The sequence below is a fragment of the Capra hircus genome, chromosome 5 (assembly GCF_001704415.2).
Source record: "Capra hircus breed San Clemente chromosome 5, ASM170441v1, whole genome shotgun sequence".
NCBI classification, from domain to species: domain Eukaryota; kingdom Metazoa; phylum Chordata; class Mammalia; order Artiodactyla; family Bovidae; genus Capra; species Capra hircus.
In genome coordinates this window covers 110147337-110173434 of record NC_030812.1, presented here as the reverse complement: position 1 = coordinate 110173434, position 26098 = coordinate 110147337, and the positions used below count along the sequence as shown (strand labels likewise).

At 39.3% G+C, this 26098-nt stretch overlaps 1 protein-coding gene across 1 annotated transcript in view; it reads left to right on the top strand.

Annotated features, from left to right (window-relative positions):
* Window positions 1779–26098, top strand: part of ENTHD1 (ENTH domain containing 1) — an 81732-nt gene continuing 57412 nt past the window's right edge. The window contains exons 1-2 of the mRNA XM_005681180.2: window positions 1779–2127; window positions 17864–18106. Of these exons, the coding sequence (XP_005681237.2) occupies window positions 1779–2127; window positions 17864–18106 (592 nt within the window). The remainder of the gene's footprint in view (window positions 2128–17863; window positions 18107–26098) is intronic.

Sequence of the window (26098 nt, the reverse complement as noted above, 5' to 3'; positions counted from 1 at the left end):
ACTGTGTTCAATTCTAGCAAGTTATGATTCTAACAAGGTTGTTTTTTTTTTTTAATAGACTTGTGAAGAAACAGATCAATATTTGTTGCTCCAAGCCAATGTCACAGTACATCGCTGCATTGAGTGAGCTTGGTAGAGGGCAAAAAAGGACAATAGAAAAAGAAAACTCTCATGATTGAAAATTTTAATAGCTTATTGAAACACATTGTAAGTCGAGTTTTCACTGTAGGAGTGAGTCAGATAAAAATGTCTGTATTCAAAGTGCAAACAGGAGAGAAAATCAGAAAATTGTAAAAACACACAATTTCTCTTTTTCTGTCTAGCGTTGATGATGGTCTCTTTAGGAGAAATCTTAATTAAACAGATAAATTTTCTATCTTATTTATTTGAGAATGTGTTGCACTTTTACCAAAAACAAAAATGATTACTTATTCTCTTATTTTTTAAAAAAGAAGTGGTAGTTTATTTAGGTTGCTTCTGAAAATTATGTCTTCTTTAAATACATACAGAGAAATTAATCAAGCCTGAGCTAAAAATTAGAAGGTCAAGGAAGAGAAACAAAACTAAAAATAGCAAGTACATTTGTTATGGATTTTTAGCATTTTTCTTTAGTATGTGTGCAGTTTCTCTAGTAAAATCTGATTATAGATTGTTGAGCACTCATTGGGTCTGGATGCTCATCAGGGAATATTTTTCTAAAGCTGAGTAAAGAAAGTAATTTAACCTTTCTTTCAACCTACCAGCCTTACCAGGACTAAAATATTGGTTTAGGGCGCCGTGGGTTACATGTGGAGTCCACTGAGGACAATTTCTTAATAGTTGATGATCCTCCCTTCTTTTAGATTAACAAGAAAACAGACCATATTTGGATTTGATTCTAATGACTTGTAAGTTCTGAAAAGGATAGAACCAAAGGTCAGTTGATGATTGTAAGACTCAGTTTTCACTTGATTAGTCGCAGGACACAGCATATTTATATGTGACAACAGATCTTGAGATGTCACAGTGCAAGTTCCATTTTCTTGTCCACTGTCCTTGTAATGCTTTATAATAATTTTATTTCTGGCCAAAGAGGTTCAGGGATACTTTTTTTTTTTTTTTTAATTTTTGACTGTGCTGGGTCTCTGTTGCTGCACCGGGCTTTCTCTAGTTTTGGTGAGAGGGGGCTATTCTCTAGTTGTGGCGCCTGGGCTTCTCATTGCAGTGGCTTCTCTTGCTGTGGAGCACGGGCTCTAGAGCGTGCAGTCTTCAGTAGTTGTGATACATGGGCTTACTTGCCTTGCAGAATGTGGCATCTTCGCAGACCAAGGATCGAACCCATGTCCCCTGGCATTGGCAGGCAGATTCTTAACCGCTGGACCACCAGGGAAGTCCCAATGATACTTTCAGTGGAAACTTTTAGGTCTCGAAAGACCACTTATGTTTCTGTAAATAACATAGGCTAATCCCTCGTGAGATATTTTCCCATATTGATCCTAGGAACATTTATATGGTCCCCTCAGTTCTCACTGACGTACGTGAGGCGCTGATTTGGAAACTACAGCTAGATTTTTCAGACTGAATTGCTCTTCTGGAAACTTTTTTAAAATATTTAACTTATTTTTTTCATGTATTCCTTTGCAGAAAATTGATGCCTTGTCAAGATGGAGATTAGTCATTTGTATTTGGGAGCAGCAGACTTGGGGACCAACTTCTTCTCAAGGGTTCTGTAAACCAGTGACACAAACAACTATTCTGTTGCTTTCATCCCCCGTCTCACCTTCAGATTTGTCTTACCTATGGCATTCAGGAGGCAAGTGAAAAACTTTGTGAAAAATTACTCAGATGCTGAAATAAAAGTCAGGGAAGCAACTTCTAATGACCCTTGGGGTCCTTCCAGTTCTCTAATGTTAGATATCAGCGACCTGACTTTCAACACAATTTCTCTCTCTGAAATTATGAACATGCTATGGCAGAGACTCAACGACCACGGGAAGAACTGGCGCCACGTGTATAAATCCCTTACCCTAATGGATTATCTCATCAAGAATGGATCAGAGAAAGTTATTCAGCATTGCAGAGAGGGGTACCGTAACCTTCAAACGTTAAAAGATTTTCAACACGTAGATGAAGCTGGAAAAGATCAAGGTACCAGATGAAGAAGTTTATACAGTGTGCTAGTAAAGAGTAAGAGTGTGGGAGGGGGTTACTTTAAAGCAGGGGATGGGGAAAAGTAGTTCTTAAATGTAGGAGCTACTTTTCCTCTGGGACAGTTTGGGTTTCCTGTTTAATCCTTTGTGTTGACTCTTGAGTGCCTTTGAAAACAATGTATATATATTTTTCAAAATGATGTGTGAAACTAACACAGTTAGGTGCCTGATAAAAGGACACCTCGTAGACAATGAACATAAAAGAGAGATCATGTAGTATTCATCTTTCTCAGCCTGACTTATTTCACTTAGCATAATGCCCTCAAGGTCCATTCATGTTGTCGCACAAGGCAAGATTTCATTCTTTCGGACCTCAAGGGCATTATGCAAAGTGAAATAAGTCAGACAGAGAAAGACAAATATTGTATGATTTCTCTTACATGTGGAGTTAAAAAAAAGAAAAGTTTATAGGTACAGAGAACAGATTAGCAGTTGTCAGAGGCGGAGGGAGGGAAGAAAATGTGTGAACTATTTTTGTTTTAGTCTAAATAAATTGATTTAAAAAATAAAGTGAAAAAAAAAAAAACAAAACAAGTACACCAAAAAGATAAAAAGTGGAACTTGAGTTCCTGCTTAATTTACATATGACAAAATAGCAATGAATAATTTTCCATGAGCAAGCTTGATGATTGAAGTCAAAGAACTATGTCCTTGGAGTAAATGTGTTATTTTAGGGAGCTAATCCAAACTATTACCCCTGGTACCATTTTATAAAAATACAGGATATCATATTAAGATTTCTTTCATGAGTTAAAAGCTCAGAGTCTGTTATCAAATAGGGTTTTCTTTCAACCTGGGGTTGAATCCTGACTCTGCTGCTGCCTAACTGTATATACTAAGGTAATTTATTAGGTTACCTGAGGCCTCAGTTTAGCTGTCTGTGCTTTGGGATAATAACAATGTCTGTCTCATAGGATGGTTGTGAGGAGTGTAAATATGTTTGCCTAGTTCTCCCCAGAGGATGTCAGCTCCATGAGGGCAGGGACTTTGTCTACCTTGCCCATTGCTGGTTCTCAGCAGAAGAGGCACCATCAACATTTATTTGTTGAGAGAGATAATAAATGGAAGAAAGAATATGCAGTGGTCCCAATTTTGTTTAAAAAATTATATTTATGTATATGAGGTTTATTATATAAGAGTTTAACAAGTGGTCCTGGTAGGACTAGAGATGTTTTTTTTTTAATTTTGCTGTTGTGTTTTTTTGTTTGTTTTGGCTGCTCTGCATGGCCTGCGGGATCTTAGTTCCCATGCTAGGGATCAAACCTGCACCTCCTGTAATGAAAGCTCGGAGTCTTAACCACTGGAGTGCCAGGGAAGTCCCTAGAGATGATTTTTATTTTGTTGTATATAAACTTGTATATTTTTAAACACAGTGTATAATTAGACCAAATAAAACTAACATGGCCATGTGAAAAAAAAAAAAAGAACAAAGTGAATAAACTAAGAGGCATGACAACTTAATATTATAATGTCAGTGTAATTATAATTAGACTGGAATTTAGTCATAAGTGTGATAAACTGTTTCCAAAGACTATGGACTCTTCAGAAACTGTGATGGGAGTAGTTTTGTGAATACAGAAAATTAGGTCATGAAGTAATATTGTCGGGGGTGGAAGAGAAGTAGGGAAAGCCTGCATAGGCTATTGCGCTGGGATGATTCAGTAGTGCCTGATATTGTTCTGCGGTGGTAAAGAATCAGCACTTCCTCCCATCTAGAGTCAAATTATAATTTGTTGAAGTAATAGCCTTATGAATCATGAAAAGAGGATAAAATTCAGTGCAGTCTCTGTTAAGTATACCTTTTAAAAAGAGTCTTTTTTAGAGCAGTTTTAGGGCTACAGAAAAATGATGCAAAAAGTAGAGCTCCCACGCCCTTCCCCACCCACATGTGGCCTCTCCTGCTAACATCTTGCACTAGTGTTGCACATTTGTTACAGTCACACCAGTACTGATACATTAGTATTAACTAACAGTCCTCAGTTTACCCAGAGTGTTCTGCAGTTCTGTGGGTTTTGCATGGTGCCATGTGTCTGGCACTCCAGCATTGCGCAGAATAGTTTCCCTGCCTTGAAAGTGCCCTGTGTTCCACCTGTCCATCCTTTCTCCCCTGCCTTGAGCCCTTGGCAGTCACTGTTCTTTCTATTGTTTCTGTACTTTTGTTTTTTCCAGGTTGTCATATAGTTGGAATCATTCCATATGTGGCTTTTTCGGAATTTTTTTTTCTCTTAGCAATACGCTTTTAAGATTCTTCTATATCTTTTATAGCTTGAGAGCTGATTTCTTTCTTTTTTTTTTTTTTTTTTACTTTAAAAAACAGCTTCCTTGAGACAAAATTCATACACCATACAGTTCACCCATTTAGAGGTCACAATCCTATGACTTTTAGTGTATAATTAATTTTTAAAATTGAGATAAATGTAACATAAAATTAGCCATTTTAAGTGTGTGATTCAGTGGCATTCGTTACATTCACACTGTGGCACAACCATCACCACTGTCTGTTTCCAAACTTTTTCATCACCTCAAACAGGAGCTCTGTAACCATTCAGCAGCAATCCCCATGCTAACCTCTAATCTACTTCTTCTCTCTCTAATTTTGCTTATTTTGGGTGCCTCGTAAAGTGGAATCATGGAGTAGTTGTTTTTGTGTGTCTGGCTTGTGTCACTTACCATGTCTGCCAAGTTCAGCCATGTGAGAGGGTGTAGCCGAACTTCATTCTTTTTATACTGAATCACATTAATTTGTGGGTGCTTAACCACATTTTGTTCGTCTGGTCATCTGCTAATGGGTTCTTGGTTGTTTTCACCTTTTGGCTACTGTGAATAATGCTCCAGTGAACTCCAGTGTACAGGTTACCAGAGTCCGGCTTTCAGTTTCTTTCTTTCAGAAAGTATACTTAGGAGTGGAATGGCCCGGTCATGTGGTAAGTCAATATTTAGCTTTTTGAGGAACCACTAAACTGTTTTTCTTAGCAGCGGCACCATTTTACATTCCCACCAGCAGTGTATTAACAGGAGGATTGCTGTTAACATCCTTGGTAATCCTGTTATTGTTTCATCTTTTTTATTATAGCCATTCTGCTGGATGTGAAGCAGTATTACTATCTTACCGTGGTTTTAATATACAGTTTCCTGAAGACTAATGATGTTCAGCATCTTCTCACGTCTTCGTTGGGCCATTTATATGTCTTCTTTAGAGAAATGTCTATCCAAATTCCTTGCCCATTAAAAAAATTTTTTTTCTGAGTTTTTAAAGAGTTCTTTATATATTTTGGATATAAGACCTTTATCTGGATAGGTGATTTGCAGGTATCTTCTCCCATTCTATATAGATTGTTTTTTTCCTTTCTTGATTAAATTTTGAAAAAGTCCATTTTATCTGTTTTTCCTTTGGTTGCTTGTACTTTGTGTCATAAGTAACAACTCATTGCCTAAAGTCACAAAGATTTACACCTATGTTTTCTTATAAGAGTTTTGTAGTTTTAGCTATTATATTTATCTTGGGTCCACTTTGAATTAATTTTTATATATGGTGGGAGGTAGAGATCCAAACTCATTCCTTTATACCCAGTTGTCTCACTACTGTTTGCTGAAAAGAGTATTCTTTCCTCACTGAATTATATTTACATGCTTACAGAAACCAATCAACCATAGATATTTGGGCTTATTTCTGTACTCTTAATTCTGTTCCATTGATCTGTTCATCTATTCTTATGCCTGTGTAGCTTTGTAGTAAGTTTTGAAATAAAGGAATATGGCTTTACTTCCAACTCCAACTTTGTTCTTTTCTGGTATTGTTATGGCTGTTCTGGGTTCCTTGCATTTCCATATCAAATTTAGCATCAGCTTGTCAGTTTCTTCAAAAAAGCCATCTAGAATTTTGTTTGATATTACGTTGAGTCTGAAGATCAATTTCAGAAATATTGCCATATAAATAATAATATTTTCTCAGATTCATAAACATAAGAAATCATTCCTTTTATTTAGGTCTTCTTTCATTTCTTTCAAACATGTTTTGTAGTATGCATTGTACAAGTTTTCTTTTGTTAAAATTTATTTCTAATTTTTTTTTGGTGCTACTATAAATGAAATGATGGGTTCTTCCGTGGAGGTCCAGTGGTTAAGACTCAGCACTTCTACTGCAGAAAGCATGGGAACTAAGATCTTACACAGACCAAAAAAAACACAAAACCCACAAACACTGTTTTCTTAATTTCATTTTCAGATTTTTCATTGTTAATGTGTAGAAATTCAGCTGGTCATCTGATTTTTGTATATTAATCTTGCATTTTATTACTCTGCTATAATATTTTCTGTAATAACTATTAGCTATAATACTTTTGGGGTATTTTGGTCTTTTTTTTAATATAGATTTCTTTGAATTTCCTACGCACAAGATTATGTCATCTGCAAATAGAGATAATTTTACTTCTTCCTTTCCACTCTGGATGCCTCTTATTTCTTTTTCTCTCTTAGTTGCTCTGTCTGAAACCTCCTGTACAATGATGAATAGAAATGGCGAGAACAGACATTCTTGTCTTGTTTCTGATCTTAAGAGCATTCAGTCTTTCACCATTAAGTATGATGTTCCATCCATCATGTGCTCAGTCGTGTCTGACTCTTTTTCGATCGCATGGACTGGAGCCCACCAGGCTCCTCTGTCCATGGGATTTTCCAGGCAGAATACTGGAGGGGGTTGTCATTTCCCCCTCCAGGGGGTCTTCCCCACCCAGGGATTGAAACTGAATCTCCTGCACTGTAGGCACATTCTTTCCCACTGAGCCAGTGGGGAAGCCCCGAGTAAGATATTAGGGAAGGGTTTTCATAGATGCTCTCTGTGAGGTTGCTGGAGTTCTCTCCTGTTCCTAGTCTGCTGAGCGACTTTCTCAGGATAGGGTGTTGACTTTTGTCAGATGCTTTTTCTGCATCAGTTGATGTTATGTGTTTTTCCTGTTTCCCTTGCATTTTTAGCAGAAATCCCACTTGGTCATGGTGTATGTCCTCTTTTTTAAGCGCTTATTTTAGGTCTGGTTGAGGCTTGATGATAAAACTGGAGAATATCTTCTTGGGTTTTGAGCATGCTATACTACTTAATCCGGAAATTACAAAGGCATCAGCTTCTATTAGAGTTAAATTTATTATTAAAATTAAATACTAATTAAAATTTTGCAAGTCCAAGAGTTAGATTTATTTTTTTCTTTAAGGAGATGATTCAAAACTACAGACATTAACTCTTTCTTTTTTTTTAAATTTTAAATTTATTTTTTAATTGAAGGATAATTGTTTTACAGAATTGTGTTAGTTTCTGCCAAACATCAACATGAATCAGCCATAGGTATACATATGTCCCCTCCCTCTTGAACCTCCCACCCATCTCTCTCCCCATCTCACCCTTCTAGGTTGTTAGAGCCCTGGTTTGAGTTCCCTGAGTCATACAGCAAATTCCCATTGGCTCTCTATTTTACATATGGTAATAAAAGTTTCCATGTTTAGTTCAGTTCAGTACAGTTCAGTCGCTCAGTCATGTCCTACTCTTTGCGACCTCATGGACTGCAGCACACCAGGCCTCCCTCTCCATCACCAACTCCTGGATCTCGCTCAAACTCATGTCTGTTGAGTCAGTGATGCCATCCAACCATCTCATCCTCTGACATCCCCTTCTCCTCCTGCTTTCAATCTTTCTCAGCATCAGGATCTTTTCCTGTGAGTCAGTTCTTCACATCAGGTGACCAAAGTATTGAAGCTTCAGCATCAGTCCTTCCAATGAAAATTCAGGGTTGATTTCCTTTAGGACTGACTGGTTTGATCTCCCTGGAGTCCAAGGGACTCTCAAGAGTCTTCTCCAACACCACAGTTCAAAATCATCAATTCTTCGGTGCTCAGCTTTCTTATTAGTCCAGCTCTCACATCCATACATGACTACTGAAAAGCCATAGCTGCTACTCTCTGCATACATCACACCCTCCTCCTTCCTTCTTTCCTACCCCCATGTCATAAGTCTGTTTTCTATGTCTGTGTCTGCAGTGAAAGTCCCTCAGTCATGTCCAACTCTTTGTGACCCCATGGAATAGTCCATGGAATTCTCCAGGCCAGAATACTGGAGTGAGTAGCCATTCTCTTCTCCAGGGGATTGTCCCAACCCAGGGATCAAACCCAGGTCTCCCTGATTGCAGGTGGATTCTTTACCAGCTGAGCCACCAGGGAAGCCCTGCTGCCCTGCAGATAATTTCATCAGTACCGTCTTTCCAGGTTCCATATATATGCGTTGCATGTGGGCTAAGTTGCTTCAGTCGTGTCCAACTCTTTGCGACCCTATAGAAAGGTTTCTCTGTCCATTGGATTATCCAGGCAAGAATACTGGAGTGGATTGCCATTCCCTTCTCCAGGGGATCTTCCTGACCCAGGGGTTGAACTCGAGTCTCATGTCTCCTACATCAGCAGGCGGGTTCTTTACCACTAGCGCCACCTGGAGTGTATGATATTTGTTTTTCCCCAAGAGTTAGGTTTTAAAAAGGCATAATTTTCTGCATAATGGTGAATGGGGTATAATCATTTTTGTACTTTACAAAATGGCTGTGTTATTACTGTATTTACCACTATGATGATATCTTTTTAAATGGAAAGAGAGGATCAGCCTTTGCTTTAAAGAGTTTATGAGCTATTTTGAGAAATAAAGTAGATAAGCATACAATTATCAATATACAGAAAAATATATTTATTCATTTATACCTTTTATACGTACAAAGTATCATATGTACGGTTATTTTGAATACACTGTCTTTCAGATTACCTAACGTTTGAGTTTAGGATTAAAGAAATACAGCTGCGCTATGTTGGACTTTATAAATACTCACTTTGTTAGCATCAAGAAAGAAAAAAAAAAAAGGCAAGTTAGAAATGAATTGTCAGCAGAAGCATACTACAGTTGACCCTTGAACAACTTGGGGGTTACAGTGCTGACACTGTCCCCCTCCAGTGAACAGTGGAAAATCTGCGCATAACTTTATAACCTATTTTCAGTTTCACATTCTCAGGTTCACCCAGCAATGGATTGTGTAGTATCATAGTACATATTTCTTAAAAAAAAAAAAAATTTACGTTTAACTGAACGCACTCAGTTCAAACCCATGTTGTTCAAGGGTCAACTGCACATTCATTTGTTGATTATGGAAGGCATATTAGTTATTGATTGATAACTGGTACACACTACTAATTTAATAAATATTAATGCAAAACTATTGCATTGGGGAAAATATTATTTATTTATGTCTTATACACTTCTCTTTTTGTGTTTGTTCTCTAGTGAGTGTAACATATTAGAATAGTAGCTCTTGAGATAATACATACATAAATAAATGTATGTATATATTTAGGGGGTGGATACATGTGTAAAACTTTGTTATTGATGAGATGTGCTGTTGAAATAGTTCAAAACGACTGGTTCTCATGATAATGTCAGGACCGTTAATGTGTTCCCAATCTACCTTTCTACTCATTTCTTTAGTTTTCAATCTAGTGCATTGTATCACCAAGCAATCCTGATATATTATCTGCTTATACACCTCTACTTGTACTTAAGATGTTTCTTCTTCCCTGTAATATTCTTCCCTTGATATCTGCTCTTTGAATGCCTATTTAGTCTTCAGATCCTAGCTCAGAAGCATCTTCCTTTGTACCCCCCCCACCTCAACTCTCTTCCTTTCTTCACCAGGCAGAAATAATTGCTACAGCAGTTTATGCATAATATCAGAGTGGTATTTTTTATAGTGTATCTTATCTACTATGTATATCTGTCCTTATCTAAATTCTGAGGGTATATACCGTATGTTAAATGATTAGTAAATTTTTATTGAATGGAAGTCATAAAAATAGCAAGAGACTTGAAGAAAGGACTGTGATCCTTAAAAAACTGCTTGATAAGAATGATTTTGTTCAATCAGAGAAGAAAAAAAGCAGAGTGAAATCTGTAGGGAGAAAGTAATCACGGAGAAATTGTAGTGACCCAAGTAATCTACAGCTGGATCATATCCTAGATACAGGTTATCAAGAAGAGACCAGAGAAGAGATAAAAGTAGAAGGTATTATAGAAAAAAAGTCTTTTTTTTCCTCCATGGTCTTTATATTTGCTGTTCCCTTTGCCTGGAGTCCTCAGATGCCTGCAGTGCTTTCTGCATCCTTCAGATCTCTGCTCAAAAAGTCATCTTATTAGTGCAGGCTTCTGTGCTGTGCTGTGCTGAGTCGCTCAGTCAGGTCTGACTCTTTGTGACCCCCATGGACTGCAGCCTGCCAGGCGCCTCTGTCCATGGGGATTCTCCAGGCAAGAATACTGATGTGGGTTGCCATGCCCTCCTCCAGGGGATCTTCCCAACCCAGGGATCGAACCCAGGTCTCCTGTGTTGCAGGTGGATTCTTTACCAGCTGAGCTACTAGGGAAGCCCACGCAGACTTCTAGATCTACCCTATTTACAAAAAAGCAGCCCCGCCCACTCTTTGCACTGATATGTTTTGCACCTTTTATTTTCTTTTTCTTCATGATATTTCTTATCAGATGTTGGTATGTTTTATCTTATTATTTATGATATATCTTCTCATACTAGAAAGTAAGTTTCATAAGGACAGGAACATTCTGTGTCTGCTTTGTCCAGGCTTCATCTCCAATGTTACAACGGTGCTTATCACAGAGAACATGCTCAATAATTAATAATAGTGATACTACTGGGGACAAAAGTTGAGGAAACAAGTCAGAAAAGGTGGGAAATGAGAGAAACTTATTTGGAAATAGTACGTTAACATTTTCAAATAATGTTCTCAATATGGTTTTATTCAACCTCCAGACAGCTTTTCAGGTGAAGTAAATTTAAAGCAATGAATCAAATTATTTATCTCAAAACATTTAAAATAAATACATGACTTTTAAAACCTGTGCCTCAGGATTCGACGAACTCTTGGAAAGCGTTTTCTGCCTCTTGCTGGTTGTGGAAGCATTTTCCCTGCAAAAAGTTTTGAGATGCTTGAAGAAAGTCAGTTGACGAGAGGTCAGGTGAATATGGCAGATGAAGCAAAACTTTTTAGCCCAATTCATTCAACTTTTGAAGCATTGTTTGTGTGATGTGTGATCGGGTGTTGTCGTGGAGAAGTGGACCCATTCTACTGGCCAGTGCTGGCTGCAGGCGCTGGAGTTTTCAGTGTATCTCATTGATTCATGAGCATACTTCTCAGAGGTCATGGTTTCACTGGGATTCAGAAAGCTGTAGTAGATCAGGCTGGCAGCACACCACCAAACAGTGACCATAACCTTTGTTGGTGCAAATTTGGCTTTGGGAAGTGCTTTAGAGCTTCTTCTCGGTCCAGTCACTGAGCTGGTCGTCACCGATTGTTGGATAAAATCCACTTTTCATTGAATGCCACAGTCTGATTGGGAAATGGTTAGCTGTTGTTGCATAGAATAAGAGAAGATGCTTCAAAATGATTTTTTTTCATTTTTGATCAGCTCACGAGACACCCACTTAAGGAGTTTTTTTCACCTTTCCAATTTGCTTCAAATGCCAAATGACTGTAGGATGGTCAATGCTGAGTTCTTTGGCAGCTTCTCATGTAGTTGTAAGAGGATCAGCTTTGATGATTGCTCTCAGTTCGTTGTTGTCAACTTCTGATGGCCAGCTACCACACTCCTCATCTTCAAGGCTCTCGTCTCCTTTGCAAAACTTCTCAGATCACCACTGTACTGTGTGATCATTAGCAGTTCCTGGTTCAAATGTGGTGCTCATGTTGCAAGTTGTCTCTTCTGCTTTACGACCCATTTTGAACTCGAATAAGAAAATTGCTCAAATTTGCTTTTTGTCTAACATCATTTTCATAGTCTAAAATATGTATAAAATGCAGAGCAAGTAATAAGTCATTAGCAAAAAATCAAAAAGCAAGAAATACACATTAAAATACTGTAAATATAACCACATTTATTTAAGAATATATTCCAATATCAAACAGTATATTTCAACGATGCAAAACTGCAGTTACTCTTGCACCAACCTAATAGTTCACATGGCTAGTTAGTGACAGAGCCAGGATTACAGTCTAGGTGTTTTGGTTTCAGAATCCATGTTCTTAAGTACTGCAGAGATTGGTGAATGAATGAATGATATTATCCCCATCCTCCATGTTCTTAAGTACTGCAGAGATTGGTAAATGAATGAATGATATTATCCCCATCCTCCTGATGGCTCGTCACACTTCTACCCCGTCTTGTCAGCGTGTGTCTGTCTCCAGACTTGACCAAGCATTTAGCTAGTTACACATAGCAGATAGGAAGGACCTAAGAACTGAACTAGCTCTGTTCACTAATCTGGAGCAGGAGCTGAGCAGTTTATCCCTTTTTGCATGTTTCAGAGTTATTTATCTTGTACCATTTATGGTATTCATCTTATACCATTCAAAGATGGTATAAGAAATGTACCCCTTGTACTCTTTACTTGCAGCTCTCATGGCTTAAAAAGTCCTTCACTCGCAGGAAGCTCAAATCTGGTGTTCTGTGACAACCTAGAGGGGTGGGATGGAGTGGGAGGTGGGAGGGAGATTCAAGGGGGAAGGGACATATGTACTCCTGTGGCTGATTCATGCTGATGTATGGCAGAGACCAACACAATATTGTAAAGCAGTTATCCTCCAATTAAAACAAAAATGCTTTACTCAAGTGTAACTAATTTGGGCCAGTAACTTGATCCAGCTAGCGTGACTGGCCAGTTTTCTTTTATCTTTGATTTAGGGCCCATTACAGGTAAGGCTCAAACTCATCAGAAAAGATGCCTTGTTTCCATAGTTGATTCAAGAGTCCTGAATCTCCTTGACATCCTCAGGAAGAGTGTACCATCCTCTCCTTTATGTCCACAGTGTCTGTATACGTCTGTCAGAGTACACTGATATCCATGTCTGTATCCCTTACAAAACTTGAATTTCTTTTCTTTTGTAAAAAAAAATATTTATTTCCTTATTTTTGGTGTGTTGGGTCTTAATTGTGGCTCTTGAGATCTTCCATGCAGCACGTGGGCTCCAGTAGTTGTGGCGTGTGGGCTCAGTTGCCCTGTGGCACGTGGGATCATAGTTCCCTGACCAGGGATCGAACCCGCATACCCTGCATTGGAAGACGTGTCCTTAACCACTGAGCCACCAGGGAAGTTCCCCAAACTTGAATTTCTTAAGGGCGATAATAGTGTTCCTAGTACTTAGTACGATGCCTGGGTGTAGGATCACCCAATAGGTATTTGGTGAATGGATGGTTAATACCTTTATATATTTATACTTTGAGCAAATTTATAGCAATTGACTTTCTTTTAGGAATATAAAAACTATAAAAGTGATAACTGACTCCTTTAATAATAATATTTTCCATTTCTTTACTATAAATTATTTTTAATGTATATTTTTAATGCTAACAGTGCTTTATTGAGATATAATTTATGTACTTTAAAACACATGGATCTTAAGTGTACAGTTTGGCAAATGTTGATAAACATATCCATCACCCACTCAAAATAAAGAACATTTCCATCATCCCAGAAAGTTCCTTTATTACCCTTTCCAGTCAAGCCTCCCTTTTTCCTAGAGGCAAGGACTATTTGATTTCTTTCACCATATAGATTGGGCTTCGCTGTGCCTCAGTGGGTAAAGCCTGGGGGAAGCCTGACATGTTGCAGTCCACGAGGTTGTAAAGAGTTGGGCATGACTGAGCAACTGAACAACATTTCCCATGAAGTGATGGGACTGGATACCACAATCTTAGTTTTTTGAATGTTGGGGTTCAAGCCAGCTTTTTCACTCTCCTCTTTCACCTCATCAAGAGGCTCTTCTGTTCCTCTTCGATTTCTGCCATTTGGGTGGTGTCATCTGCATATCTGAGGTTTCTGATATTTCTCCCAGCAATCTTGATTCCAGCTTGTGAAACATACAAATGTTTCTTAAGTTTCTCTTAAGAGAACAAAGATAGTTTTGGCCTTCAAGGATATTGTACTCTAATGGAGGAAAAAGACATTTATCACACAGACAGTTACAAACCGTGGAAGCCTCTGAAAGACAGGTGTTGGTGCTGTGAGTGTGTGAAAGTGAGTGAAGTCGCTCAGTTGTGTCCGACTCTGCGACCCCATGGACTGGAGCCTACCAGGCTTCTCCGTCCATGGAATTTTCCAGGCAAGAGTACTGGAGTGGGGTGCCATTTCCTTCTCCAGTGAGTGTGTGAAGGTGGGCCTAATGTGACCAGTGAGGCCCTGAGATACATGTAGGGTGAGGCGGAAAGGAGTTGTTATCTCTCAGTAGGAGGCTTTCCTGAAGAAGTGAAATCTGGGCTGTTCCCTCGGCCAGGAGCTCTTGCCCTGCAGGTCTGCGCAGCTGGCTTTTTCTTGCTGTTTAAGCCTCAGCTGATATGTAACTTCCTCAGAAAGACTTTCCTTGACCGCACCCTGAATTGATGTTAGCACATCTCTCTTCTTCATTTCCTGTGAAACATGAATTTTTATCTGAAATTATCTCGTAAGGGACCTTGTCTGTCTTTTCCTCACCGGTGCCCCCACTGCTTAGAATATTTCCTGAAACTTAAAGTGTGCAGGAAACGGTTAAAGGACTGCGTAAGTTAACGTTCTTGAGAATTACCTGTTGCATAGTTGATCTAGAGATTTGCATGTTCTCATCCTTTGAGTTTGGGAGGAGGATTGTTCATACTGGCTTTTTCCTCATTCATTTTTCTATCCTGTCGATCCTCCTCTCACTCCACTGTCTTTTTTTTTTTTTAATTTTTTTTCTAGTTTTATTGAGATATATTTGACATATGGGACTTCTGAGGTAGTACTAGTGGTTAAGAACCCGCCTGCCAGTAGCACTGTTTAAGATATACAGCATACTTACGTACATCGTTAAATGATTACCACCATAAGTATAGTGAACGTCCCTCATTTCATAGGGGTACAAAATTTAAGAATTTTTTTTAAAACTTCTTATTTTATATTGGGGTAAAGCCAATTAACAAACAACGTTTTTATAGTTTCAGATGAACAGTAAAAGGAGTCAGCCATACATATACATGTATCTGTTCTCTTGCAAACCCTCCTCTCATCCACGTTACCACATACCATTGAGCAGAGTTCCGTGTGCTATACATTAGGTCCTTGTTGGTTCTCCATTTTAAATGTTATAGTGTGTACATGTCCATCCCCAACTCCCTATCCCTTCCCCCATCCTCTCCCCTACCACAGCCTAGCAACCATAATTTTCTTCTCTTAAGTCTGTGTCTGTTTCATAAGTTCATTTGTATCATTTTTCTTTAGATTCCATATATAAGGGATGCCGTATGGTGTTTCTCCTTCTCTGACTGACTGACTTCGCTCAGTATGACAGTCTCTAGGTCCATCAGTGTTGCTGCAAATGGCGTTATTTCACGCATTTGAATCCACTGTGCCTTTCTAGTGGGGGTTGCCAGTGGTAGCATCCTACTCTGCCGTAGCGACAGGCAGGTGACTTTCAAGCTGGGCCACTCAGTGTCATTCTCCTGGAATTTTCAAATTTGAATAAATGAAGACGGAGACTTCTCAGGTGACACAGTCTGAGGTGTGAGTATGGAGTGTCTGTGGCCTTGAAGAAGCGGACCTGTGAGAAGAGAAAGGCATCGCAGAGTGGGGCAGAGGTGGTTGGGTGAGGTGCTGGCAGTTTTCTAGTCTCTGCTTCCTTTGTATCTGTAGCCCAGTTGCAACCCCTGATTTTCCCACAAGCAGTTCAAATTGAGGTTCTGTCACTAATGACCAAAAGATTCCCAAATGAAATGGTATATAGCTTTGTTTTTGTTTTCGCCTTCACCTCGACTAACAAGCTTTCCATCTTGATGTGTCTTATGTAGTATCTGGGTGTTGATCTGTTGCGTAGTTTAATTTCCTATTTCAGAGAATCTGTTTTCTCTCTCCTTCCCTCTCCTCTGTCTCTCTGTCTCCCTCTCCTTCTCTCTCCCCTTCTTCAGTCCCGTTCACTGTTCTCCCTTTTTCAAACACAAAGCAGTTGCTGCCCAGCTATTTTCAGTACTATTTTGTTTTAGTTTGTTGTTGTTGTTGTGCTAAATCGTGTCTGACTCTTTTGCGACCCCATGGACTGTAGCCCTCCAGGCTCCTCTGTCCATGGGATTTCCCAGGCAGGAATACTGGAGTGGGTGGCCATTTCCTTCTCCAAGGGATCTTCCCAACCCAGGGATTGAACCCATGTTTCCTGCATTGGCACACAGATTCTTTACCACTGAGCCCCCAGGGAAGCCCATTGTATTTTAGTACTATGTATTCATCCTTTTTGGAAATGTATTGGTAAGAAGCAAGTAGATGCCATCTTATTACTATTGTTATTATTTACCTCATCATTGAAGCAGGTTTATTGGGTTCTTGAATCTTTTGACTTTCAACTCTGATCCTTTAAAACATCCAGGTTCCTACTCTCCAGTATCTTGGGGATGATGGGAGGTGGCTAGGGCAGTGGGAATCCTTGAATGGGAAGCTCACTTCGGGATGATTTCTTCCCAGTTTTCTGTGAAGTGTTGTGGCCTCACTGTCCTGATGCTGCAGACTGCTCCTCAGGAGGGAGGCCTGAGGCTGTGGGGAGAAGCCCCTCATCCTTGTGTTTGACATTCTGCTCAAGATAGCTGCTTCTCCCTTTGAACTATTGCAGCTGTCATCAAAGCCACCCATCCATGCAGACTCCGAGTAGAATGTTCCACATCTGCCCCATAATTTGTAGTTCTAACCTTTTCCAATTAGGAAGGTTCTAAGAAATTATTTCAGGCCAAATAACTTTCTCAGGCAGCTAAGTTGTAAATTGCAACCTGTATTTTTCATCTGTCTGGCTCCATTTGCATTGCATCAAGAAGAAAATGGAGACTTTTTGATAATTTTCTCCTTTATTGATTCATTCACTCAGTAAATATTCATTAAGTATTTACTATGGGCTTCCCTGATAGCTCAGTTGGTAACAAATCTGCCTGCAATGCAGAGACCCCAGTTCGATTTCTGGGTAGGGAAGATCTGTGGGAAGAAGGGTTAGGCTACCCATTGCGGTATTCTTTGGCTTCCCTTGTGGCTCAGCTGGTAAAGAATCCGCCTGTAATGTGGGAGACCTTGGTTCAATCCCTGGGCTGGGAAGATCCCCTGGAGAACGGAACAGCTACCCACTCGAGTATTCTGGCCTGGAGAATTCCATATAATGTATAGTCCATAGGGCCACAAAGAGTCGGACACGACTAAGGGACTTTCACTTTCACTTACTGTGTGCCAGTCATTCTTCTAGACACTAAAGAGTCTCTGCCCTCATGGAGCTTGTATTCTAGGTGAGAAACCAATAAACAAGTAAACAGACACCTATATAGTACAGTATTAGGTAGTGCTCAGTGCCAATTTGAAAAATGAAATAAATAATGTAGTGCTTTCAAAAGAAAAATCCAATAGCATATTTAAGATGAAAAATGTAATGCCAATGTATGATGTGATTTCATCATATGCTTACTTCTTAAAGTGTAAGAATAGGAGTATAGTCATTGACAATTCTAATGAAATTTGGATTTCCCTCTACATTTGTTTTTACACTTTGCTTATTTTTTCTTAGAATAAAATTTTATGGTAGCCTTAATTAAAATTTTCTAAGCCAATTAATGTATTTTTCAGGTTATTATATCCGGGAAAAGTCAAAACAAGTTATAACGTTGCTGATGGACGAACAGTTGCTGCATAGAGAAAGGGAAGTAGCGTGTCGGACTAGACGGCGTACCTCCTACTCTATGACATTTCCTAAAAGATTACCTGGTACGGGTAACTCACCAACAGCGTGTGCTTCTGCCCCTACACCAGAAATTCCTGTTTCAGAGAAGAAGAACAAGCTTCTTAAGGTTGCACGGCTACATAATAAAAGTGCGTATAATGGGCATTGGCCTAAAGTACAATAGATATCATTTAAGAACAATTAAAAAGTAGAAAACATTGGGTTTTAGTACTGAAGTATTAATGCTATATTAGTAGTACTGTTACTACATGAGGCATCATACTGTAGACAGCAGTGATGAAGGATACTGTTCAGTAGACGATTTTATGACTATGTCTGAATGCAGTTATCTGGGATGCAAATAAAACGTTTTTGAGCTTTAAAGGTATTGAACTAGTACTATCCTATTTGGCATCCTGATTGAGTTTTAAGATGCTAATCATAACTGGATGAAGGAGAGCTATGTTCGGAGACTAGGGGTCTGGGTGTGCGCACATTCGCATTCTTTGATCCTCCAAATCAAGACGTTGACATTAAAAGATGTGCCTCCAAATTCTGAGAATGCTCTAAAACTCTTCTAGGAAAGTTCCCTGTGTTATATAACCCTTTCCTTTACCTAAAACTTTAAATCTGGACCACTGAAAATTAGTTCTTCTCAGAAAAGAAGGCACTTATTTATAACGTTTTAATAGAGATCAGAAAGAAAAGGCAGTTATCTTTTCTGCTGAATTTGCTGAAACATAAAGGGAAATCCCATGGACAGATGAGCCTGGCGGGCTATAGTCCACGTGGTCAAAAAGACTCAGACACAACTTAGCGATTAAACAACAACAAAGGAATGTCATTTTGCTCTAATTTCTCCAGTATAAACCCTGTTAATAAATTGTGTGTAAAGAATGGACAGTTTGAAGAAGCAAAAACACTAGTGAAATGTGACTTAGGTAACTGGCCCTTGAAAGCAGCTACACTTTGTGCCATAGTGAGGGGCATAGTAGGGGTAACATATACATATGTTATGTATATATATGCATGTTACATATGTTACATATATATGTTACATACATATAGGAGCACATAGTTGAAAACATTTTCAAACGCCTGCCTCTCAGCTTTATCATGTAACCATATTAAGCAAGATATTGAAAGAGAGACATTCCAGGTGTCAGTTAAATATTGAAAATTTAAAATGTTAATATTAATGCCAGTACAAAACAATCCTGCTAAAAATCGTTAAAGTATAATACTATTCTGACAAGTCAAGAGTTCTCAAATGTTCACTCCATTTTTACTGGTGTGGACAGAGCAGTTGAAAAATAGTAAAGAGGTGGGGATTATAATTATAATAGTATTAATAAATACCAACCAAATACTTCTAAAAAGTAATGGAACCTCTTTCTTTGGGGATCTGGTCCTTTGAAATAAATCTTGAAAGAGACACATTCTGAAATTTTCTCATAGAAGCCTTAAATTCAAACTGATACCTAAAATGAAGTAGCAGAGTAAAAAAACCAATTATGACTCACCTGGAGTTTCTGCATCCCTTTTGCTCCTTCTCTGTTACCATTTTTGTTCTTTCTTCTTCCATTTGCTTTCCTCTTCCTTTCTTTCATTATAAATGTATTTATTAAATTTATAATTTGAAATTTGGATATCTAGCAGAACTTTGGAGTGATAGCAGTGAATAAAACAAAGCCCCTCTCATCATGTAGCAAATATTCTAGTGACAGAGATAAATATTAAACACACAGAAGTAAAACAGATATAAAATACTGTGTCAGATAGTGTCAAGTCCTGTAAAGCAAAGGGAAGCAGTGACAGGGCAGAGAGGGACAGGAATGGCTTTATTTTAGGTCAGGTAGTGAGGGAGGTTGGAGAAGGCAATGGCACCCCACTCCAGTACTCTTGCCTGGAAAATCCCATGGATAGAGGAGCCTGGTAGGCTGTAGTCCATGGGGTCGCTAAGAGTTGGACAAGACTGAGTGACGACTTCCCTTTCACTTTTCACTTTCATGCATTGGAGAAGGAAACGGCATCCCACTCCAGTGTTCTTGCCTGGAGAATCCCAGGGACGGGGGAGCCTGGTGGGCTTCTGTCTATGGGGTCGCACAGAGTCGGGCACAACTGAAGTGACTTAGCAGCAGCAGCAGTGAGGGAGGTTCTTTTGGAGGAGGCAGAGATTTAAACAGAGACTTGAATGAGGTGAGGGAACTGTCCAGGTATATCTGGGATCTTTGGGCAGAGGAAACAGTGGTGCAAATGCTCTGAGATGAGAGAAAGCTTGGCACCCTTCATCGTCAACTCAGGAGATGAATCCCTAAACTGCTGCAGAAGTAGCTCAACTCTGAGCCATTTTCGTGATTTATATAAGAAAATCTAGCTTATTGCCTTACAGTCACTGCTTTTTTTAAACCCAAAATGATATTTCCCAGCTTTATAGTAGCTTATTATTCAAGTAGACTGAACTCTGAATACCTTTTGACTATTTTAAAAAATCAATCTAACTGCAAATGAAGTAGTTTTGCTACAATTCATTTTTTTCATACTACAAACATGTATTGAGTATCTGCGTACTGTGTGTCAGACACTGTTGGCTAGGCCTGGTAAACAAATTGGGTGTATTTCTGCTCTCACAGAGGTTATATCCAGTGATGAACTTTCAGTCTGTTTCAAAAAAAGATGTTCAAAAAGAGTTTTGGTGGATGACAACATCACTGAAGTGCATTTGTAGTGAAAATTTAAAGTAAATAATGAATTTTTACATATAAAAGCTGTAGTAAGTTTGTTAAAAAATCTGTTACATAATTTTAAAATTTCATTTATCATCACTGTGTATCATATGCATACAAAGGGGATATATAGAAGTGTGAGTTTGTGTTCAAAAAAGAGAAATTGGATTAAGTAAGCTTAGCAATACTAACCATATCCATGTAGGCATTTGAATCTGAAACTGTATTTTAAAATAAGAAAAAAAACTGGTAATTTGCCTGGGCCTGGGGAAGATAAGAAAGTTTATTAGGAGGCATTATTAATGGGACAGGAAAAACAGCAAATGATAACTTGGAGACGTGTGGATCAGTTAAAATTAGGGGCACCCATGAGTGACAGTACTAGGGCCACAAAACTGGTAGTGGTGTAAACATAGTAAGAACTTCTCTCTTCTAAAAATAATCCAGAACTAGGTATTCTAGGACCAGTATGGCTGTTCATGAAGACTTTCTGTCTTGTTGTTCCACCAAACTCACCATGTAACTTCCACTTTATGGTCCAAGATGGCTGCTTGCCTCCAGCCATTACATCTGCCTTCTAGCCAGTGGGAAGGAGGAAGGGTTGAAACTATGAATGCCCCTTCCCTTTAAGGACATTTATGGAAATTGCCTGTAACGTTTTGGCTTATGTACTCTTATTGTTTAGCACTTAGTTACATGGACGCTCCTAGCTTCAAGAAAGGCTGAGAAATGTAGTCTTTATATAACAGCCATGTACCCAAATGAAAGGAAATCTGTTGTTAAGGAAGAAGGAGAGAATAAATATAGGGGACAACAAATAGTCCCTACCATAGTGGAAAAGAATACAAGAAATGAATTAACCATGGTAATACATGGTTGTCAGATTAAATGGAATAGAAAATATAAATTTTAATATGCAGAAAAATGTGGGCAGATAGTTGAGAGTACTCCACACAGTTTATAAATACAGTTTATGAGCAGTATTTGGAAATTTCAGTTTGATACAACTAGCAACTAGGATCCATTGTAGGCCTTGGAGAACAGAAGGGATGTTCAGCTTAGTCACAGAACTTAGCTTTCTTATTACTGAAAACAGCTGTTGGTGGAAGATAATTCTTATTGCTCTGTGCAGAAATGAAGGAGCTACAAATTGGAGGGAAGCTTTCTAGGAGACGGTTGTTTCAATCTAGGACCCACTCAAAGGTTATTGAAATGAGGAAAAGGTAATGTTTAAAGACAGACTATAGAGAGGGAATGAATACATAGATGATACATTGGAGAAGAAAGACAGAAATCGAAAATGACTCTAACATTCGAGTCAGAGAAAATGAAGGCAAGTTATAGTTTCATAAGGGAAAATTTCCATCAGAAGGAATTTGAAGATGCTTCTGAATTATTTAGTTATAATGAAATGTAAAATTGGATGCATTGCTGGAAATCTGATACCCTGGCTTTAGGATCCTGAGCTAAAACAGCTGTGCCTCACTTCTTTGTGATGAATTAGCAAGGGAAAAAAGATACTTTAGAGAAGGTGTTATACACACATCGCTGCTTCTACTCCATTTTTCCTATTCCTGGATGTTTTCCTCATGTTTTAATTCTGGTGGATAGCTTGGGTGTTTTTTGTTTAGATGATTTTGTTGTTTGAAGGAAGAGATGAGCTGAAGGATAAGTGCTGCTTGATGGCAAGACAGAAAGCTATATAAAGCACAGTGATAACTCAGCTTTTCTGAGCTGTAAGCATCAGAGTTAGGGCCTTTCCTTAGAGGTAATAATTATAAAAACTATCACCGGAGACATTGCTTACAACCAGACCAGCAAAGCATTACCTCTGTGGATCATCCAGTCTTCTATAAAGAGCTCTTTAGTGGTACTGTTCTTTGCAGTGGAACTTTACCTGTATCAGAGGATTACTCTGGCTTGTGTCAAATGTAATAACATTTCACATCATGGAAATATTTCCCTAAAAATTGCATATGATTCCTGTTGAACCAAAAGTTAGAATTCAAAGCAGTTGTCATACTTTAATAAGCAAAAACACCCATGTTGGACTTCCCTGCTGTCACAATGGATAGCAATCCGCCTGCCAATGCAAGGGGCACAGGTTCGATCCCTGGTTTGGGAAGATTCTACGTGTTGCAACTAAGCCTGTGTGCCACAACCACTGAGCCTGTGCTCTCGAGCCTGCGAACCACAAGTCCTGAGCTTGTACACCACAATTACTGAAGCCTGTGTGCCTAGAGCCCATGCTCCACAACAAGAGAAATCACTGCAGTGAGAAGCCCACGCACCACAACTAGAGAGTGGCCCCAACTCGCTGCAAATAGAGGAGCCCGTGCAAAGCAGTGGAGACCCGCCACAAAGATAGATAAACAGTACGTGAATCAAAAGCAAACAGAAAAACCACCAGCATTTTCCCACAGTGAACTTTATATTTATGGAGAGTTGTAGAGCCATACTTGGTGGCTTTATCACATACAGTCTCAATGGCAGGGTGTATGGTTCAAGTGTGATTGCTACTAAGACGTTTACACTGATGAACATTTAAGCAGTGGGTTTTTTTAAATTTAAAAATAAATATACAAAAAAGAAACAGCAGCTTATACCTCTACCACCCTAAACCAACCACTATTAACATCTTAGAATATTTGCTTCTAGTCCTATTATTTTTCTTCTTTTGTTTCAGAAAAACCACCTTATTCTTGTAAAAGAAAAAAAAAGAAAAATAGACCCATTGTAAAGAATTAATCACTTCCAATCCAATCACTCAGAAATAGCCATAATTAATATCAGATGAGTGTAAATTCTAGGCATCTTGCTATCCATCCATCCATACAAATACGTATGAAGATGAATAACTAGAGAGAAATTGTTTTTATAAAAATGGAATTATGCTAATGCTAAGTTTCACTGACAATATTTCAGGTCTACTCTGGTAATAATACTTATGAGGAGCTCCAAGAAACTCATTTATTGAACAATAATTAAAGACTAGAAATGATATACTGAGACATTTCTGGACTCACCAGAGGTATGGGAAGTCTCCAAGGATCTTCTAAAATTTTAAATTAATTAATAATGAAATATATATATATTTTTATGGAAAGTCTAAAAAATGGTAAGCATCAGTTGTCTCCAAATTGCACAAATTTAGTGGAGGGTTTCTAAAGCCTGGTACTATTGACATTTTAAGCCAGATAACGCTTTGATGTGGGGACCGCCCTGTGCATGTAGGTTGTTGAGCCTTATCTCTGGCCTATACCCACTAGATGCTATTATCTCACACCCCTTCCTTTTGCGAGAACCAGAAATGTCTGCAGATGTGGTCAGATGTCTCTTGGGGACAAAAGTTGCCCCAAGTTGAGAATCACTGATTGACTACATTTAAAATCGAAGTCCCAAAAGGATTTTAAACATGAAGTTTGATTGACTAATTCCAAAACTCATCTGAAAGGAGCAAAAGGTCAGGCATATCCAGAATGTTCCTGAAGAAGAATAAGATGGAAGGCTCACCTTTCTAGATCACACGAACAAAGAGCTCTGATCATGGCAGTGTGGTGGTGATGCAGGGATAGGTGCGTGGCCAGTGGAGCAAACGATAGAGGCCTGGAAACAAACCTGTACAGCTGCGCCATCTTAGTGTATGCCAGAGGTGGTGTTTCACATGGGTGGGGGGAGGAGGAACTGCTTAACAACACCAGGACATTCATTTATCCATGTTGGAAAAAGTGAAATTAGGTCTCTGTCTCATATTGTGCACAAGAATGTGTGTGTGTGTGTGTGTGTGTGTGTGTGTGTGTGTGTATGTTAGTCACTCAGTCCTGTCTGACTCTATGCAACCTCATGGACTGTGGCCCACCAGGCTCCTTTGTCCATGGGATTCTCCAGGCAAGAATACTGGAGTGGGTTTCCATTCCCTTCTTCAGGGGATCTTCCCGAACCCAGGGATCAAACCCAGGTCTCTCACATTTCAGGCAGATTCTTTACCACCTGAGCCACCAGGGAAGCCCACACAAGAATGTATCCTGGAGGAATTAGGACTTAAAAGTGAAAAAGCAAAACTTCAGAATGTTTAGAAGAAAATATAGAATATCTTTTCCGCATTGGAATAGGGAAAAGTGAAGTCGCTCAGTCATGTCTGACTCTTTGTGACCCCATGGACTGTAGCCCACCAGGCTCTTCTGTCCGTGGGATTCTCCAGGCAAGAATACTGGAGTGGGTTGCCATTTCCTTCTCCAGGGGATCTTCCCGACCCAGGGATCAAACCCAGGTCTCCTGCATTGCAGACAGACGTTTTAACCTCTGAGCCACCAGGGAAGCTGGCTTGGAATAGGGAAGGATTTCTTAAACCAAAAAAAGAGCAAACTATTAAATACTATTTTTAAAAGTATTTGTAAATTTGACTACTGTGGTAGGCAGAATTCTGTAAATAGACCTCAATGACTCTTGCCTTTATTGAATCCCCTCTTTTGAATAACCCTCTTTTGAGGATAACCTGTGAATTATGATGAATTATCACTCCCATGATTACATTACATTATATGTCAAAAAGGGAGTATTCAGGTGGGCTTAATCTAATCACACAAACCCCTCACACAAACCCCTTATAAGCAGAATTTTCTCTAACTCAATGATCCCCCACCTTTTTGGCACCAGGCACCAGTTCTGCGGAAGGCAGTTTTCCATGGGGAGGGGATGGTTCAGGCAGTGATGAGAGTGATGGAGAGCAATGGAGAGTGGCAGCTGAAGCTTCACTAGCTTACTCACCTCCTGCTGTGCAGCCTGGTTCCTAACAGAGCAGGGCTTGGGGCACCCTGCTCTTGCTGGTGTTAGAAGAAAAAGTCAGACAGGTTCCAAGAGTGAGAAGGATTTGATGCACCCTTTCTGACTGGAGAAGGAAATGGCAACCCACTCCAGTACTCTTGCCTGGAAAATCACATGGACAGAAGAGCCTGGTAGGTTACAGTCCATGGGGTAGCAAAGAGTCGGACATGACTGAGCAACTTCACTTTCACTTGCGCGCTTGAAGATGTGCGCGCTCAGCCACTCAGTCGTGTCTGACTCTTTGTGACTCCCCTGGACTGTAGCTCGCAAGGTTCCTCTGTCCATGATGTTTCCCAGGCAAGAATACTGGAGTGGGTTGCCATTTCATACTCCAGTGGATCTTCCCTGTCCGGGTATTGAACCTGCGTCTCCTGCATTGGCAGATAGATGCTTTACCACTGCGCCACATGGGAAGTTTGAAGATGTAGTGATAAGCAGTGTAGGTGGCTTCTAGAAACTGTCCCTCTGAAGCATTTGTCCTGAGTAGATATAGTAGTAAAGTGAAATCACAGAGGTGGTGTCTGTAGTGGATGCTGTGGTGTTTCCCAGATTCCTGCTTCAAAATCAAGGTGCTTGTTCCGTCAGCTGCTG